The sequence below is a fragment of the Chlorocebus sabaeus genome, chromosome 17 (genome assembly GCF_047675955.1).
Source record: "Chlorocebus sabaeus isolate Y175 chromosome 17, mChlSab1.0.hap1, whole genome shotgun sequence".
Taxonomy (NCBI): Eukaryota; Metazoa; Chordata; class Mammalia; order Primates; family Cercopithecidae; genus Chlorocebus; species Chlorocebus sabaeus.
The window spans coordinates 3283809-3300651 of NC_132920.1; the positions used below are offsets into that span (position 1 = coordinate 3283809).

The 16843-nt window shown below is 44.4% G+C and overlaps 1 protein-coding gene across 5 annotated transcripts in view; it reads right to left on the reverse strand.

Annotated features, from left to right (window-relative positions):
- The window catches only part of SLC22A23 (solute carrier family 22 member 23), a 191832-nt gene that overhangs the window by 145853 nt on the left and 29136 nt on the right, over window positions 1-16843 (reverse strand). For 3 of the 5 annotated variants that reach the window (XM_007973822.3, XM_073005626.1, XM_038005558.2), the window contains exon 2: window positions 4644-4747. The exons of the other annotated variants lie outside the window; for them this stretch is intronic. In XM_007973822.3, coding sequence (XP_007972013.3) covers window positions 4644-4747 — 104 coding nt within the window. The remainder of the gene's footprint in view (window positions 1-4643; window positions 4748-16843) is intronic. 5 annotated transcript variants of the gene reach the window in all.

A 16843-nucleotide genomic window follows, 5' to 3' on the forward strand; every position in this document is an offset into this window, starting at 1 on the left:
CTCCATCAAACATGATTGGCTTGGTCTAAAGGATAACTCAGAGAAACAGAGGCACAGTGGATGCTATTTGCCAGGAGAAAAAAGGGGGAAAATCCAGACCTAGTGTCCCCAATACCACAAAGGGTAGCTGAGGGGCTCGAACTGTCCTAGATGTGTTTATTACAAGGCATCTACATGCAAGTAGAATGTCCAGAAAAGACAAATATACAGAAACAGAAAGTAGATTTGTGGTTGTCCAGGACTGGGGGGTGATATTTCTATCATCCTTTGAGGGGATGGGAATGTTTTACATTCAGAGTGTGGTGACGGCTGTACAACTCTGCAAATATACTAAAACTCATTCAATTGTGCACTTAAAATGGGTGAGTTTTATGGGATGCAAATTATATGTCAATAAAACTGTTAAAAAAAAAAAAAGGTAAGACATGGCCTTACCCTATAGAGATAGATGTAATTTTAAGAAAATACAGGGAAAGGAACAACAGGATGAAATTACACTCAGAACTTTTAGTTCTAACCATTCCCATCAGTCACTTTGGTTTACTGAAACAAGGCCAAGGCTAGGTGCTCAACGTAAGTTAATAATCTCACCTAGAGATTTTAGCCATTAATTTGCCTTGTCCAGTACTGGGGTCAGGAAGCCCTTACCAGGAAAGACTGTGAGCTGATTTCGTCCAAATCTAATTCATTTACAAAAATAAATTTAAAATACAGCTTTAGTCATTCTCCTAAAATGAAGACAAATGAACTAACTCTAACATCTTGCATTACACTTGACTTCCCTGGTCTATGAAATGGGGATAAGCATCCCACGTTGTGGAGTGTTGAGATCCTTCACTGGGGGGTTGATGGGCACAGATGCAATGCCTGGCACAAAATAAATAATGAAATGTTTTAGTGCTCATTCCTTCCTGCATTTCTATATCCCTGACGCCTACCAAACAATGTTTGCTCTGTTCTGATATTTTAGAAAAGATGTTTGATTTTTTTAAGCGTGTAGCAACCATTCTAAGTCCCTGCCTCCCAAAAAATGGTTGCTAAAATCAACAAGTAAAACTTATCAAGGTCTACAGGGCAAACACGGTCTTTGAAGCCAGGGCGTGCTGGTTCTGAATCCAGGATCAGTACTTCTAAACTATGTGATCTGGAGTAAGGCTGGGCTTGTTCAAATGAGCCTGGAGTTCCCTTTGGTAAGGGCCAATTAATGTCCACTTCATAATGTTGTCGACAGGAGTGGATATGAACAAATGCCTCAGCAAGCGTTCAACACATGTTAGTTACAAGTATGGACAGTTTTCCTAGGAACTGGCTCCCAGGACAGAACCCTCTCAGAGAGGACTGATAAAGCCACAGTCCTTGTCTGTAATGCAGAGGACTTTGTCACTTAGGATCTGTGGTGGGCAGAACAATGGTCCTCAAATCTGTCCATGTCCTAATCCTCAGAACCTGTGAGTATTTTACCTTTCATGGCAAAAGGAATTCTGAAGATGAGATTAAGCTTGAGGACCCTGAGATGAGGTGACTTTCCAGGTAGGTCCAATCTAATGACAAGGAAAACCTCCCCTGGCTCCAGGGAACCAGAGACGTAGTGGTGTGAGAAGGACTTGACTTGGCATTGCTGGCTCTGAAGATGGAGGATGGGGCCATGAGCCATGGAATGCAGGTGGCCTTTAGAAGCTAGAAAAAGCAGGGAAGCAGAAGGTCTCCTAGATCTTGTAAAAAGAAACACGGCCCTGCTGACACCCTGACTTTAGACCAGTCAGACCTTTGTTGGACTTGTGAACTGCAGAACTGTAAGATCATTTGGGGTACCGAAGCCGCCAAGCATGTAGTGATTTGTAACAGTAGCCATAGAGAACTGACACAGGGTCTCAACAGGGAACAGAGGTCCCACTCAAATGAAGTGACTGGAGGAGATTTTAATAAAGGGATTATTTACGGAAGAGGGAACAAGCTGAGAGGGAACCCACAAGAGATGGTGTTGGACCTTGTGGCCGGGAGCAGGGGATGCATGGTCCTGACCCCAGAGAGAAAGAGGTGCTGTGTGGAGGTCATGGACAGGAGGTGGCTGGCCCCTCCAGCCTGGCAGAGAGCAAGCTGGGCATAAAAGTGCCTGACCTCACTCTCCTCTCCCCTGAGGATCTACAGCTGGTGCTCCCCACACTGGCTACACTAGGCCAGGAGCTGGCAGGCAAGGGGTCCTCTGGGGAAGCTCATACTGGCCAGCATCCCAGGGCGGGCTGGGGAAGGAGGCAGAGGGCTGCTGCAGTGACAAACACAGCAAAGAAGGGAGCACATCCCTGGGGCCACTGGCCATTGGCCCTCCTACCCACCTGAGCTAGTGGATTCTATACCAATACCCAGTGAACATCCCCAGACAAAACTTGGTGTCAGAAACAGTAACTTTTTAAATAAAGAAGTGTACTACTTAAATGTTACTAAATGCTGACTGCAGCCCCAGGAAGCGTATTGTATGACTTGATCTACTTCCCCTGCAGCCATGAAACAGGGCCCACATCCGAGAGGTCTGGAGTTCCCTTTAAATGGGTTTATTTCCTTTTAAGCAAGGCTCAAGCAGGGAGTAAAATGCCAGAAAATGGGGTTGGAAAATACCAAGCTTTCAAACTGAAAGGGAAGCCCACTCAAAGTGTTCAAAAACTACCACTCAGGCAGCCTGCCCCTGATTCCCAGGGCACGCCCTCAATCTTGCCCATCTGAGGAGGACCCTCAGAAAAGCAATTGCAGAGAAACGGTTTGCGATGTCAGACTTCTGGTTACTCTAAGAGCAAGACCCACACTCTTTTGTTCTCAGGCCTGTGTGTGATCAGGGAGGCCACACCACACGTGTGTACACGAAGAAAGTTAAGAAAACAACCTTGAAACAATTTAAACTATTACAGAGTGGTTCATCCATAAAAGTCGATTTTTACTTTTCTATTAAATCATTTATTGAATAAGGACACTACAACCCCAGTCGAGTCTGCATTTTTTAAGAAAGACAGTGACATGGATTATATTAGTATATTTTTCTAACCTATTTCAATGTAGATTTCTAGGAAACGGTATATTTTAGACCAATATAGCTCACACTAGAAACCTATGAACTCAAGTATTCGGTTTAAAAAATAAACCCTGTGTTGCCTCTACCAAAGAAAGCCCCCAAGGGGTTCCCTGCCTAGGTCTCCAGAGGTCACTGGCTGCTTCTGCGTTGCTGTCCACAGAGAACGTGTCCATGAGAAGCACTTGCAAATGATGATGAGGCAGATGTCAAGCACACAGGAAATCACATTACATGTCAGCTCAAGGAACTCCCAAATAGACGCTAGGTTTTGGAGGAAATTTTCCACATGTATAATGTGACCCTCTGCTGCTGTCCACCGAGGCACTTGCCTTGGCCAGCATTCTCAGTTAACTGAGGGGCAGAGGTCACAGAACCTATAGAATTTGTTCCATATCACTCTGGGCCCTTATTTCATCAAGGCCAAGAAGTCCCAATTCACACACACACACAAAAGAATCCTTTAAAGATAAAAAGATAAAAGAATGTAAGCTGGGGAGACCGTTACACTACGCCTCTCTCCCAAGCAATCCCGCTACTTGAAAAACCTGTCAACATTGTGCAACTGCCTCCCGCTTAGACACATCGCCACTGCTGCCCCTGTGACCACAGAGTGCCTTAAATAAAAGCGCTGCAGTAGCCTGGTGGAGGGGCAGGCTCTGAGGCCACGTGGCTGAGTTTCAAGTCCTGGCCCTCCAGCTTAAAGCTGAGTGAACTTGGAGATTTGACTTACTCTTCTGTGCTTTTTCAACTGTAAAACACAGGTAATAAGAGCATCTCCTGTTAGGGGTGCTGTAAGGAGAGGTTAATGGATGGAACTACTTAGCACAGTGCCTGCTACATGGTAATCTTTCAGCTGCTAATGTGATCATTATTACTGTCTCTGCCACCATCTTTACCTGCAGACCTCTGGCCTACCAACCTCATCCCTTCATCCTGAACTGCTTGCCTTGCTCCAGGTACCCGGACTTCCTCTCCTACCCACACAAAGCACATGCATTCTCACCTCTGGCCATCACCCTCCCCTGCCCACAGAGCCCATGTGTGTTACCCAAATGCTCTTTATCACTCAAGGTGCAGCTCCCCGCAGGCCCCACAGAGGCATCTCCTGGCCAAGCCAAGGACTGTCCCTCTCTAAAATCTGTATGACATTCAGAGGTGCTAATCAGCACTGCCTGACTCATTCAGCTTGCATGGGGGAAGGGTCTTTAGCTCCCCCATCCCCTATTTTTTAACGCATCTTCTGCATCCGCCCCTCAGTGCATCCACCCCCTGGAGCCCCGCACATAAGTCTTCAAGCTCTAACTAAACATCAAAGGTTAGAGGTAGATGGGGCTGCAGGCTGGTTTTGCTAGATTCTAGAAGCTAGAGAATTGCTTTGAGTGTAAATGCACACTTCCAAATGATCTGCTACATGCATGGGCCATTTCTCTGAGCTCTGCATTCTCCTCGTGGCGGCTTTGGTCTTCTGCTCTGGCACTGGGAAAAGACGGCCACGGTAAGCTAACACTGACTACTTTTCTTTAGCCAGCAAAGGCGTGCTGTGGCCTCCAAAGGTTCGTGCGGCGGGCACGTTGGTACTCACCAGTCAGCAATGCATCCAGTTATTAGGTAGCCAAAGATTAATCCAACCAGTAAGGAGAACTTAGCGATATGGACCTTCCAGGCATTATCACACACAAGATCCCACTAGAGAGGGGCAAATAGAAAATAAATCAGAGAGAAACATACACAGAGCTCGTCGTACTCAATTTTAAGGGCAATACAATAACCCTCTAGGGACCATGGCACCGTTGCCAGTACCATGCCACATACGCCATTCAGAGTCTCTTCCACATTTTTGAAAATCCAATGAGACATTTAATTTGCCCACAAAAGGAAATGTAACATTTTAGTCTGGGACAGATTATAAGTCTGCACAGAACGATGCAGGAAGTCTGGGGATGTGTGTTCTTCTGTCCCAACCAACACGGGAAATGTAAACTGAGGCAGAGGTGGGCAGCGACGGAGACCAGGCGTCCCTGAGGACCAGTGGTCCCTCACCATGACGAGCTGCTCCGAGTGCCCAGGGGCTGGGAGACCCCGACGACTTTCTGCATGGGCATCATGGTGACATGAGGAGGTTAACAGTAACTTCTGCATTTTCACCCCAAAACATTCCCCAGACTTTACGAGAGTCTTAAAAATAAAGGTGAGCATTAGTCGTGAATGTTGAAATATGAACTTTAACTATAATTCCATGTAATTAAATGTACATATGAAATATAAACATTCTATTTTGCCCTTTGGAGATGTCCCTTGTGTTTTCCTATTTCCCCTCTAAAGCCATCTGCTCTACTTGGAGAGAAAGTCGGTCAATTAGTAAATACAACATTCAGACTATCGTACTGTTTGATAAGAAAAATACAAAAAGTATTCTCATTTTTCTTTTCTCCACTTGCAGAATCAGGAGAGCAACCCCTGTTTGTTCCCTCTAAGTGACGCGTGTCCAAGTGTGGACTCAAATCCACATGCAGCTGGCATCTCGGCCAGAGGGGCAATAAGCAGGGTGTCCGCTGACCAGGTCATGCAGACGCAGAGCTGGGGGTCTAGATGTCCCGCTTCTGCTGCAAAGAAGTGGACAAAGTTTCCGGTTCTGGACTCGCAACTCCAGGTCAGTGGAGACGGGGGTGGGGTGGTGCGGGCAAGCAGCTGGAGAAACGCACGCCAATGCATTTGGGAATGCCAGAGCGGGAGGTGTTCTGGGAGCAGAGGCAGGATTGGAGGGGGGCGGGCACATGGAAGGTGGTGGGCTGACCCCTGATCCTAGTTCTGTCTTCTTAGATGTCTCCCCTGGCCCCTTGTCTCTGTGCACCCCAGACTGCAGCACAGGGGATCCGTAGAGAGCACTGTAAGCTCAGGCCCTGCCCCGTGTTTCCAAACTTCCAGAGTCTTATCGAGGCCCCGGAGGCCACAGCTGTGGTTCTTAGCGTCCCTAAAATTCAGGAAAAGCCACGCTCTGTGTCAGTGGATGCAGGGAAAGGTGCCCGGCGGGGATAAGGAGAAAAGCACTGTCTGTCACAATGTCCCCACTTCTGCCCTGGACTCCTTGGGACACACACTGGCTCGCCGATGCCCCGACACAGGTATGGCTTTCCAGAGACTCGAGGAGGGTGACTTCTTTTCTACCCCATCTGCTTCCAGAGTGATTTGCAACGCTAGGCCCAGAAAGAAAGGGAAGACGGGAATGTAAGCACAGACTGCACGAGGGCCTCGTCAATAAAAGACGGCTTGGAATTTGCTGTTGTCAGGGTTTATTCATGAATTTGGGAAGCAGGACACTGCTGGTTGCACAGATTCTTATTAAGAATTCAGACACAGGAGCTCCTTACAGGGTTAACTTCCTTCCATGATTGCTCCAGTGGTCCTCAAACTGCACAGCAGGGACCAGCAGCGTTAGCACCACCTGGGGACTAGTTAGGAAAGGCAAGTTCTTGGGCCCCATCCCAGGCCCACTGGATGAAAACTCCTGCAGGTAAGCACAGCAGTGTGGTTCAGCAAGCCTGCCCCGCGACTCAGAACTACTGGCCGACACTGCCCCGCCATTTTGAAGACAAGGAATGAGCTTCACTGTCTTGGGCTGGGGTTCAAACAACTCCCAAGAGCAGGGAGAAGCGAAAACGCCATGGGAACCACGCAAAAGACTGGCTGCTGTTGCTCGGCCCCACAGGGTTGTACAGCTAGGTGATGAGTTAAGTGGGCTTTTGCAGGCAAGCCTGGAAAACGAACATCCACCTATGTATGCTGTTTCTAGGAAAAAATGTTTTTTTGATAATAAAAACCTTTCACCACGCAACCTATTTCTAACTTCAGGAATGCAGGTTTTGCCTTAAAATGTGAGTGACAGCTTCATAAATCACAGTGGGTGCACATTCTGTTTTTCCAGCTTGGTTTACACACTCTGGCAGGGGAGGTGCTCACGACACCTGTAACCACTCATCTCCCAGTTGCATCATGCCTTTGGGAGCCTCGGCTGGGCACAATCTCGGCAGGAGAGGAACACGTCCCGACCCCAGGTTGCTGCCGGGAAGAAGGGCACCAGCTGCTGTCTCAATGGCAGGGAGTCATTTGAAATGCTTTCATGTCTTCACCAAGACTTCCCACTGATGAGTTTACTTGAGGTTAAAGGATGCAAATGAGTATATTATGCTTCTGTGAGATGGCCAGGAGGCAGAAGAAATTTTAATAAAGCATTCAGGGGACTGGAGGAAATTGCCAATACTGTTGTGAGTTCAGCCACCTGAGCAATGATCAGACCTGGCCTCGGCAGCCACGACCCCATTAAGGTGCTAGCTAATAAGATGTTCAGTGGCCAGCCCTATCCATTAGCAGTGCCACAGTGGAAAACGAAGACAGTGGAGGGAGACTGGGCCACTCACACAGCTGGTAGGGAGAGGAAGCCTGCTTAAAAGTATGGCTGGCTCCACAGTTCCCAGCCTGTGGGCTTCCCCCTGGGGAGGGGGGCAGGAAACCCAGGGCGAGGCAGTCACCTGCTGCCTTAAACCCTCCTGAACTAGGCACAAGAATAGACAGCATATCTGAAGCAACAAGTAAACCAACTGGATTCCCAGGCCCAGCAAGTTTACCATGATAAGGGTTACTCATGCCTGGGGATCTGCCTGCAATACCACCCTTGCCATCCTGGAGCCACCGCCGTTTAGCAGGGTAGGGTGGGGCTGGGGGAACCCATGGCGCCGACACCCTTGTTTGACTTCTACTTCTGGTATTGACAAAAATGTACCGGGAAAAGAAAATATGTTCAGACACAGTATAATCTCCTAAAGAATTTCAGAAGTATGAGGAAGCTTTGAGGTCACCTGGCTCTTGAAATTTGTTCACATTGCTCTAGATAAGATATGGCAACTGGTCATTTCACTGACCAGTTGGGTAAGCAATGTTTAAAGCAATTTATAATTTTTCAGATTAAAAAAATATATAACAGGAGTAATGTTTTAAAAAGCACAAAACCAGAACTTAATATAATAGGTTTTGTCTCTGACATTACCCTTGTCACCTCCCTCCCCATCAAATCAATCACCAATTCCAGCAGGTTTTACCTTTCAAATATGTCCTGAACATACCATCCATGCTCCATTGCCCCCACAGACACCCCGATTTATAGGGATGGGGTAGGCGCTCACTCATGTGATTCCAGTCTCCTTCCGGTGTGTGCTCCTATAGTGTGAGCTGGAAGGCCAAAAACAATACTTCCAGATTCTGGTACACCTACAGTTTCAAATGTGATTTTGGTCCTGCCAATTATGTGCACATCACAAAATAACTTTCTGTGTGCAACCTTGTTCTAATTTCTGGATGACTGGAGTTAGGAAGAGAGTTAAGAGGGGAGGAAGCGAGACATCCATTTTGCTGGTCAGATCTGGCAAGGGTTGGGTGGTCTGGGAGCCAACAGTTCTGGAGGTGGCTAAGGAGGTGTGATCTTGGAACCAGTGGTTGGGACAGTGACTTTCTAATTCTTCAGCCTCCTAATAGAGGCACAGTTCCCTGGACAGGCTAGCTCTCCAGAGTTCTTCCAGGAATCCTTCCAGAGGCCCGTTTACAGTTGCTCTAGCAACTCAGTAAGCATTATTCCCTGTATTCAATCCCTATCTCCTGAAATACCAGAGTGGCTTCTGTTCTTTGCAAATTGAACCTTGTTCTCTGGTCAAATTTCCTTGGGATGGAATTTGCAGGGGGTAAGCAGACAAGATAAGGAAAAGTCACCAGCCCTCCTCCCTCTCCTGAACTAATACAGGAGTCTCCCTGCATGAACTCCAATCTCCCTCAAACCCATTCCCTAGAGAACAATGAAAAGCATCCTTTAATTAACCTTGTTAACACCTCATCAGCAGGTTTTACAAGATCATAAAAGCACTAAAGTCATGGCCCCGTTTCATAATCTTAGGCTTGCTTGCTTTGTCATTCTTCCAAGACCAGGGACATTCATGATGATGCCATGTGATGCTTCTGAGCCATGACTAAGCGGTGAGACAAATGACTCCCGAGTGTCTATGTTTCACACACGTTAGTTGCTATGTGTTCTGGCAAAATAAGAAAAAAAACAAAACAAAACTGCGGAGTCAGAGAAAATCTGGTAGACTGTTTTTGGACCTGTAGAGTTTAAGGATAAGCTAAAGAAAATACCATTAATATTATTTTGAAAGGAATAATTGCTTGACTTGTCAGAGTGGAGAAATATTCATCAAGGAAACTCAGAAAATTTCTAAAGAAGATGGAAAATAAATGGCAGATAAAGAAAACAATCTTGTTTTCCACGGTAATGAATTCTATGATAAAATGTAAAACAAGAACATAAAAAAATTGGAAGCAAATAGATTGCTTCTTTAATTTTGAAGTGAAGATAAAATCTCTAAAGAGAAAAACTAAGGAGGAAAAACTACCTAAGGAAACAACTGGTAGATTTTGTAATAGTTTAATGATTACTACTTTACTATTAATTACTATTTTTAAAATCTACACATCAAAAATATAATAAGCAGAATTATAAAGACCTAAATTTGTAATATATATCTACTTACATATCAATATACACCAATACTGCAACCAGAAATTGAGTTAGCGCCCAGATGATTAACCAAATATGAAACACAAATAAACACTTGAGAAATGTTTGATTTCACTAACGAAAATGAAGACAGCCGGGTGCAGTGGCCCACGCCTATAATCTCAGCACTTTTAGAGGCCAAGGCGGGAGGATCACTTGAGGTCAGGAGTTCTAGACCAGCCTGGCCAATATGGTGAAATCCTATACTAAAAACACATAAATTAGCTGGGTGTGGTGGCGTGTGCCTGTAATCCCAGCTACTCAGGAGCCTAAGGCACGAGAATTGCTTGAACCTGGAAGACAGAAGCTGCAGTGAGTCAAGATTGCACCACTGCACTCCAGCCTGGGCGACAGAACAAGACACTGTCTCAAAAAAAAAAAAAAAAAAAGGAAAGGCAATATTTTGTTTCAAAAAGAAAATTAAAAAAAAAATTTCTAAAGATGCAGGAGAAACAAAGAGGTATAAACCTATACAAGGAGCATAAACCGGGCACTGTTTTACTGGAAGACAATTTGGCAACATGCAGCACATTACTTTCAATGGGGTCCACTCTTTATCCCAGCAATTCCCTTTCCTGGAACTTTATCTCAAGTAAATTATCAGAGACACACACAGAGGTCCCTATGCAATGATTTTCACTGTAACTTATAAGAGCAAAAGTTGAGAACCTGACTAAATGTCAATGATACCACAGCGTCATTAAAAATTTCACCTTTGAAAATGAATGATCGAGGAAAACGCTCATGATATAATTGTATGATAAAGCTTCAGAATGGAAAAACGGTGACTAGAAGGGATGTTTGTACCAGCAGGGAAAGTTAAAAGAAGTTTTTCCAAAATATTTTAAAGGGACTATCTCTAAAGAGTAGAAATAAGACCGAGTTTTATTTTCAACTTTATACTTTTCTTGACTTTTCCAAATTTTCTACGATGAATCTACAAGCCCTCAAATGACAGAAAAAAATGTAGGGAAAAATAATGTAAACTCCCACAGTGGTAGTGACGGTGGGGAGGCAAAGACAAAATCATTAAACAACAAACCAACAAAGGAAAAACCTTTTCGCCTTCTCGGAAACACGTATTTTAAGACAATCCTATAAATCAGGCCTAGAGGAAGCTTATTTTGAAAGTGGCTGGGAACAAACCATGTCTTCACAGCCTGAAGATTATGCATGTTAATGCCCACTGACTAAAGCGAAAAGTGTTTTTTAGGGAAGTGAATGACAATTTTCCCCCAAGTTTCATCTTCTGTAGTGGAGATCCCCATTTGAAATTGTTCTATCAGCAAACCACGAGGGTTTTACCAATCGCTGTGCACACTGTCTGTTCTAAAGCTGAGCAGTGTCAGTTGAGATAAAAGAAAATATTTCTGTTCAGTCCTACAAAGAGGACAGTAACTGCTTAAAACTTCAAAAGCTTAAGTAAAACAAAGTTCCTGACTGGGTCGCAGGAATTTAGAGAAATGTAGAGTCAGCATTCCCCCTCCTAAAACAGAGTTTCAGCAGCCTCTCATGAACCAGTGTTTTATACACCATGGATGTGCTGTGCTTTGCACTTCTTAACTGTAGACAATAGAAATGGCAAGAACACACACAGAGTCCACCCTGGAAGATGAGTCACAGACGAACAAAAGAAACACCCTCCACAAGCCAGGCTGATGAAGCACATTCGCCACAGTAAGTTTCTCAACATTGACGCAGCCTCTGCTACCTAAATGTGTTTTTCAGTATTTTTAATCTAACAGTTGACAGATTTTTTTTTTTCCCCTAAAAGATTCCATCAAAACTCAAGATATACTGCACGACTTGAAAACCTCAAATTACTCTCTGCTTTTTGCCTCTAAGCTCATCCTCCAATTTTAGGAGGTTTGCTGTCAACAGTAGCCAACACAACTGCCAATTAGAGTTGGCATCATTGCAAGCTTCCTTGAATGACATAATGGACATCCTTGGGTACTCCGGGGAATTTTTTCTCTTTTCAATCTTGTTTCTCTGTTTTTTTTATGAATATGAATTGCTGCTCAAATTGCTCCTCATCTTTCCTTTTTTCTACCTTAGTGCTAAAATAATAACCACGGCACGTTGAGGGGAATAGTTGGGGCAAAAATCGATTGCAAACCATTCCTGCTAGATAGAAGATATACCCCAACTCTAGCAGACCTGCATTCTGAGCCTCTCTAAGGAAACCCACCCTGGAGCCACACTGTAAAGTTTCTTACACTTCACGTAGTCCCATTTTAACGAGTAATGTAGTAATTTTAGATTCATTCGAACCCTTAAGCAATTATTTATTTATTTATTTTTTTGTCTTTTTTTCTTCAAACGACAGCTCTACTGCCTGCTCCTCTTCTGCGCAGTGCAGCCTTCCCAGTGGGAGAGAAATAGAAACTGCTTCATTTACTGACACTGGGACTTTCCCGGTTCTCACTGAATTTGACCATTTTTAAAGGGTTAGAGATGTAGAACTTGAAAAACAGAAAAAATTACCACCTGAGCACATCCTCAGTGAGGTGTAGGATTATCTCTGAGGAAAAAATACCATGAGTCACTTTTCTTTCTTTGTTTCTTTTACTTTTTCTTGAAGGAAATAAGAAAGTGTATCATTCTGAGCAGAGGTTTGCATTATTGAACGTTCTTATTCTTTTGGTACAGGGTCCGGTGGCATTTGGGGAAGCTGAATAGATGCCCACAAGGCAGCAGAGATAATTAATAAGGAGTGCCCTTATAGCTACCAAAACCTTGAAGAGTCTTTCCAAACTCTGAAATGTGTATTTTACTAACGGCCCTCATCAACTACCTCTAAGAAAGGAAATTAAGAGAAAGCCCTGTAAGTTAAAAAGGAAGGAGGAAGTGGGGAGGAATGCAGGGAGGGAGGGAGGAAGGAAGGAACCCCACAGATCCCTAAGCATCAAAAGGGAGCAGCTATTAATGCCCTGCAAGAAGTCAGCACACAGGCTTCCAGCACACTCATGTATACCAGATAACTTGAAGACCGTTAACCTGAGAAATTCAAAAGTTGTTTCGAGTGTTGCTGGAGGGTATTTTCTAGTATAACACAGTGCGTCAACAGAGCTGGACTGCAGCTAGCATCGACATTTCAGATGTCCCCATCGATTCCGGAAGACGGCCAGGGGTGGGCAGCTTCTGCTGGGAGCCTCAGGGGATCCTTGAAATGAGAAGACTGTAACGGCCCAGGTGATCCATCCTGGAGGGAACGTGCAGGGTGAGGGAAAGTCATCTGCCGCTGGCTGAACACAAACGCCTCAGTGGCTTCCCACAGCTGCAGGCTACGGCCTTGTTGTAACAGGACCCTGTTACGTTCCCTTTATGGCCAGAGTCACCTGTCACCTTCTGTTCTTCCCATTTGCAAACTGGCTGCCATCAATTCTGGAAGACAGCCAGGGGTGGCTGCCCCCCACCTACCTCTCTCATCACTGCCCCCTGCCCCAACCCCTGCCATGACCCAGCCTTGCCAAAGTGCTCACAGCTCCCCAGAGCCTCCATGCCCTTGGCCCACGTTGCTCTTCTGTGCCCGACTCCCACAACACCCTCATTCTCCCACTCCAACTTTTCTGGCTTGATGCCTGCTTTAAAGGACAAACCTCACCAAAACCGAAATGATTTAACATTGTATATCACCTGCCGGTCAAAGTATGGCCGATTTTCTGTACTGTATGCATTTTTTCTTTCAAGCAACACATATTACTTTTGCAAGCACATAACCAAGTGAAAAGGGAAAGGGGTACAAAATTACAAATGTACAAATGAAAATGCTTCTATATTTCTATAGAGTTTAATAAACTCCATTGAGGGGTATCCTCTCCCAAGACCGGATCAGGAACCTCTTCTCTGTGCCTCTGAAGCATCCTGTACTCACGATAAACACGTAGACTGTTCTTACAATATACCATAATTGCCTGTTTACAAGTCTTTCTTCCACTAGCTCAGGGGGCGGCAATCTGTAGCCCACAGGCCAAACACAGCCCTGCTGTCTGTGTTTGTAAATAAAGTTTTATTGACACACAGCGGTGCTCCTTCATTCATATATTCATTTGCAACTGATTCTGCAATACAGCAGCAGAGTCGAACAACTGAGACAGAGCCCACATGACCTGCAAAGCCAAAAATATTTACTATATGGCCCTTTTTAGAAAAACTTTGCTGACTCCTGCACCAGGCTGCAAGTTCCTTGAAGAAAGGGACCATGTCTTATTCCTTCATACCTAAGCTAATGCTCAGAATGAGGGAGGGGCACAGTGTGAGTCAGGTAGGAACGACCCTCCCAGAAGTCAGAATGTTCCTGTGTCCACCTATGTTCACTATGCCCTGCTATTTATCTTAATCCTCTGTGATTGTTTTTTCAAGTATAACTTAGTTTAAATAATTAATACATAATATACCAAATTTATATAAGCAATATAGTTTTTAAATGTTTCCACCAAACTTTTCTCTATTGGTAATTTTCCTCCAGGGAAAGATATTTCTAGTTTTATTTTTTATAATAATAAACCCAATGGAAAATTTGGGTATATGAGAAATTTATTTAAAACAATGAATAATTCTTTTTTTGTTGTTGTTGTTTTTTTGAGATGGAATCTCTCTCTGTTGCCCAGGCTGGAGTGCGGAGGCGCAATCTCCGCTCACGGCAAGCTCCGCCTCCCAGGTTCACGCCACTCTCCTGCCTCAGCCTCCCGAGTAGCTGAGACTACAGGCGCCTGCCACCACCCCTGGCTAATTTTTCGTATTTTTAGTAGAGACAGGGTTTCACTGTGTTAGCCAGGATGGTCTCAATCTCCTGACCTCATGATCTGCCCACCTCAGCCTCCCAAAGTGCTGGGATTACGGGCGTGAGCCACTGTGCCCAGCCAAATAATTCTCTCTTAATAGAACAAATCTATGACATTAAATTAAGCATTGTTTTAGGCGAAGAAAGGAAACTAAGATTCCTTAAGTATCTACCCTGTGCTCAGGACTCTGCCAGCTGCTTTGACTAAGCACCCTGACAGCACAGCAGGCCCATTGCATGGGCATTATGACCAGTGTGTCCATTTCACAGCTGAAGAAACTGAGGCTGAGAAGCGACGCTAGTCCAAGATCGAGTGTCTCTTATGTAAATTATTAATCTGTATCTGATTGAAACTCAGGTTCTTTCCCCCAGTAAACTCAAAGAAACAGCCCTAGTTCATACAAATAAACACAATTCTCTGGTATATATTAACTTGTTATAGGTTATAGCATTTGTCTTGACAAGTATTCAGTACACTTTATGTGCGTATAGAAGCAAAGTAGCATACTGAAAACTGGACAGGTTTTGGTGTTATTTCATTGTTACACTGACTAAACAAATAATAATTTGTCCAGGGTCTGTGAATAGCAGATATTTGACACATCATGGTTGTTTAAGATACTAATATCCTAGTATCTTTTTTAAATAGAATTTTTAGTACTGAAATGCTGAAAAAAGTTATGATCAACCCCCTATTTTAAAAACAAGGAAACTGAACAAGAGGTGAAGTGACTCATTCGGAATTTAAAAAGCTTATAGCCAAGCCAGACCTAAGCAGAGCCCAGGTTTCCTTGGGCTCAGTTGCTCCATACCAAGCTGCCGTGGAAAATGTCATTTTCAGATGTGACCTGATGCACAGGGACACATGACTCTCCCAACAAATCTCACAAGTCAGTTACTGCCAAGCCAGGACAACTGCTAATCTAATGGTCAGTGTAGTGGTACTACCTTCATTCTAGTACAAAACTCTTACAATAGGAAGGATTAGGAAAAAAAAAAATTAACATTTTAATTGAGGCCTACTCTTAGGCTTCCTGACAAAGACTCATCTGTTTTTGTAACATATGAATCAGAGTACCTAAGATGGTAAACCAATTTTTTTTTTTTACTGTTTCAACACTGGTCTAACCATCTTGAAGAGGATATGATGCCTCTTTCTCTCTCTCTCTCTCTTTCTTTCTTTCTTTCTTTCTTTCTTTCTTTCTTTTCTCTCTCTCTCTCTCTCTCTCTCCCTCTTTCTCTCTTTTTTTCTTTCTTTCTTTCTCTTTTTGCTTTATTTAGCTCAAACTAGAAGCCAGTACAACCATGGATCTAAATGATCACCTTTTCCATGAAAACAGCTAACACCAACCAGCTAAAAACAAGGTACACAAAGCCCGAGGCTGCCCTGGGCCTACTCCATATCCCAAAGTTACTCAACTATGGTAGCTCTGACTAGTACAGGACAGCATAATCCTTCAGGTTTTTATCCAATTGCCCTTTGTCTTCATTACACTTGGGCTAGGCTCTGGCTTACCATTGTCTCTGAGGAAGGGCATCGCATGGTAAGTGAGAGCCTGGTCATATGGAATCCAGAGCCTAAAGTGGGGTCAGAGCCAGTGTGCGAATGTGCTGTCAAGCACAGCTGGGATGCAGGCGAAGAGCTCGGAGTTTGAGCCTGATAAACCCCAGTTTTATTTCTAGTTTGACCCCGCGATCGCCAGGGCAAGCTTTTTCACCTTGCGGGGGGCTCAGTTTTAACATCTATGACGTAGGAGTTGCAAAACCTTCACTACAGGGTTGTTACAAGAGTCAAAAATAACACCAGGAATGCGCCTGGTGCAGCAACTGGCACAAGGTGATTATTACTCATTAATTTTGTCTGTCAGTTAAGCAGGTCCTTGGGGGCTTATGTCTGTTGGTAAGTAACATTTCGGATCTGAGAGTAATAAAACTACTTCAGAAAGGGTTTTGATTACTTAGAGTCTGAGCTATTCATTTTAGCCTCACCCCTAACTGACCCAAATTAAGGGGTATTTTACTAGTTTTACATCCTGTCTGCACAGTCAGCACCAGATTAGAAAGTGGGCCAGACGAGGATGGAAGACGCCCTCCAGGGAGCAGCTGTATTCACAGCTGGGAGATGCTGAAGGAGAAGCGGGTCCAGGTCTACCCGGGGCTCTACTGTGCTTTCAGGTCCTCCCACTACCTATCAGAATGCCATGACCTTCATTTTGACCTCCTCAGCAGCATCCTGGGAACAGCAACACAGCTTCGTTTCCAACACTTCCTGCAATCATTCCTTACACATACTATTTTTCAGACCAAAAGAAAAAAAAAGTAGGATGGTTCTCAAAAGCCGACAACACTATTAAACCCAAGAGTGTGTTTTTATTTTCTTCCTTTGAACGAACTATTA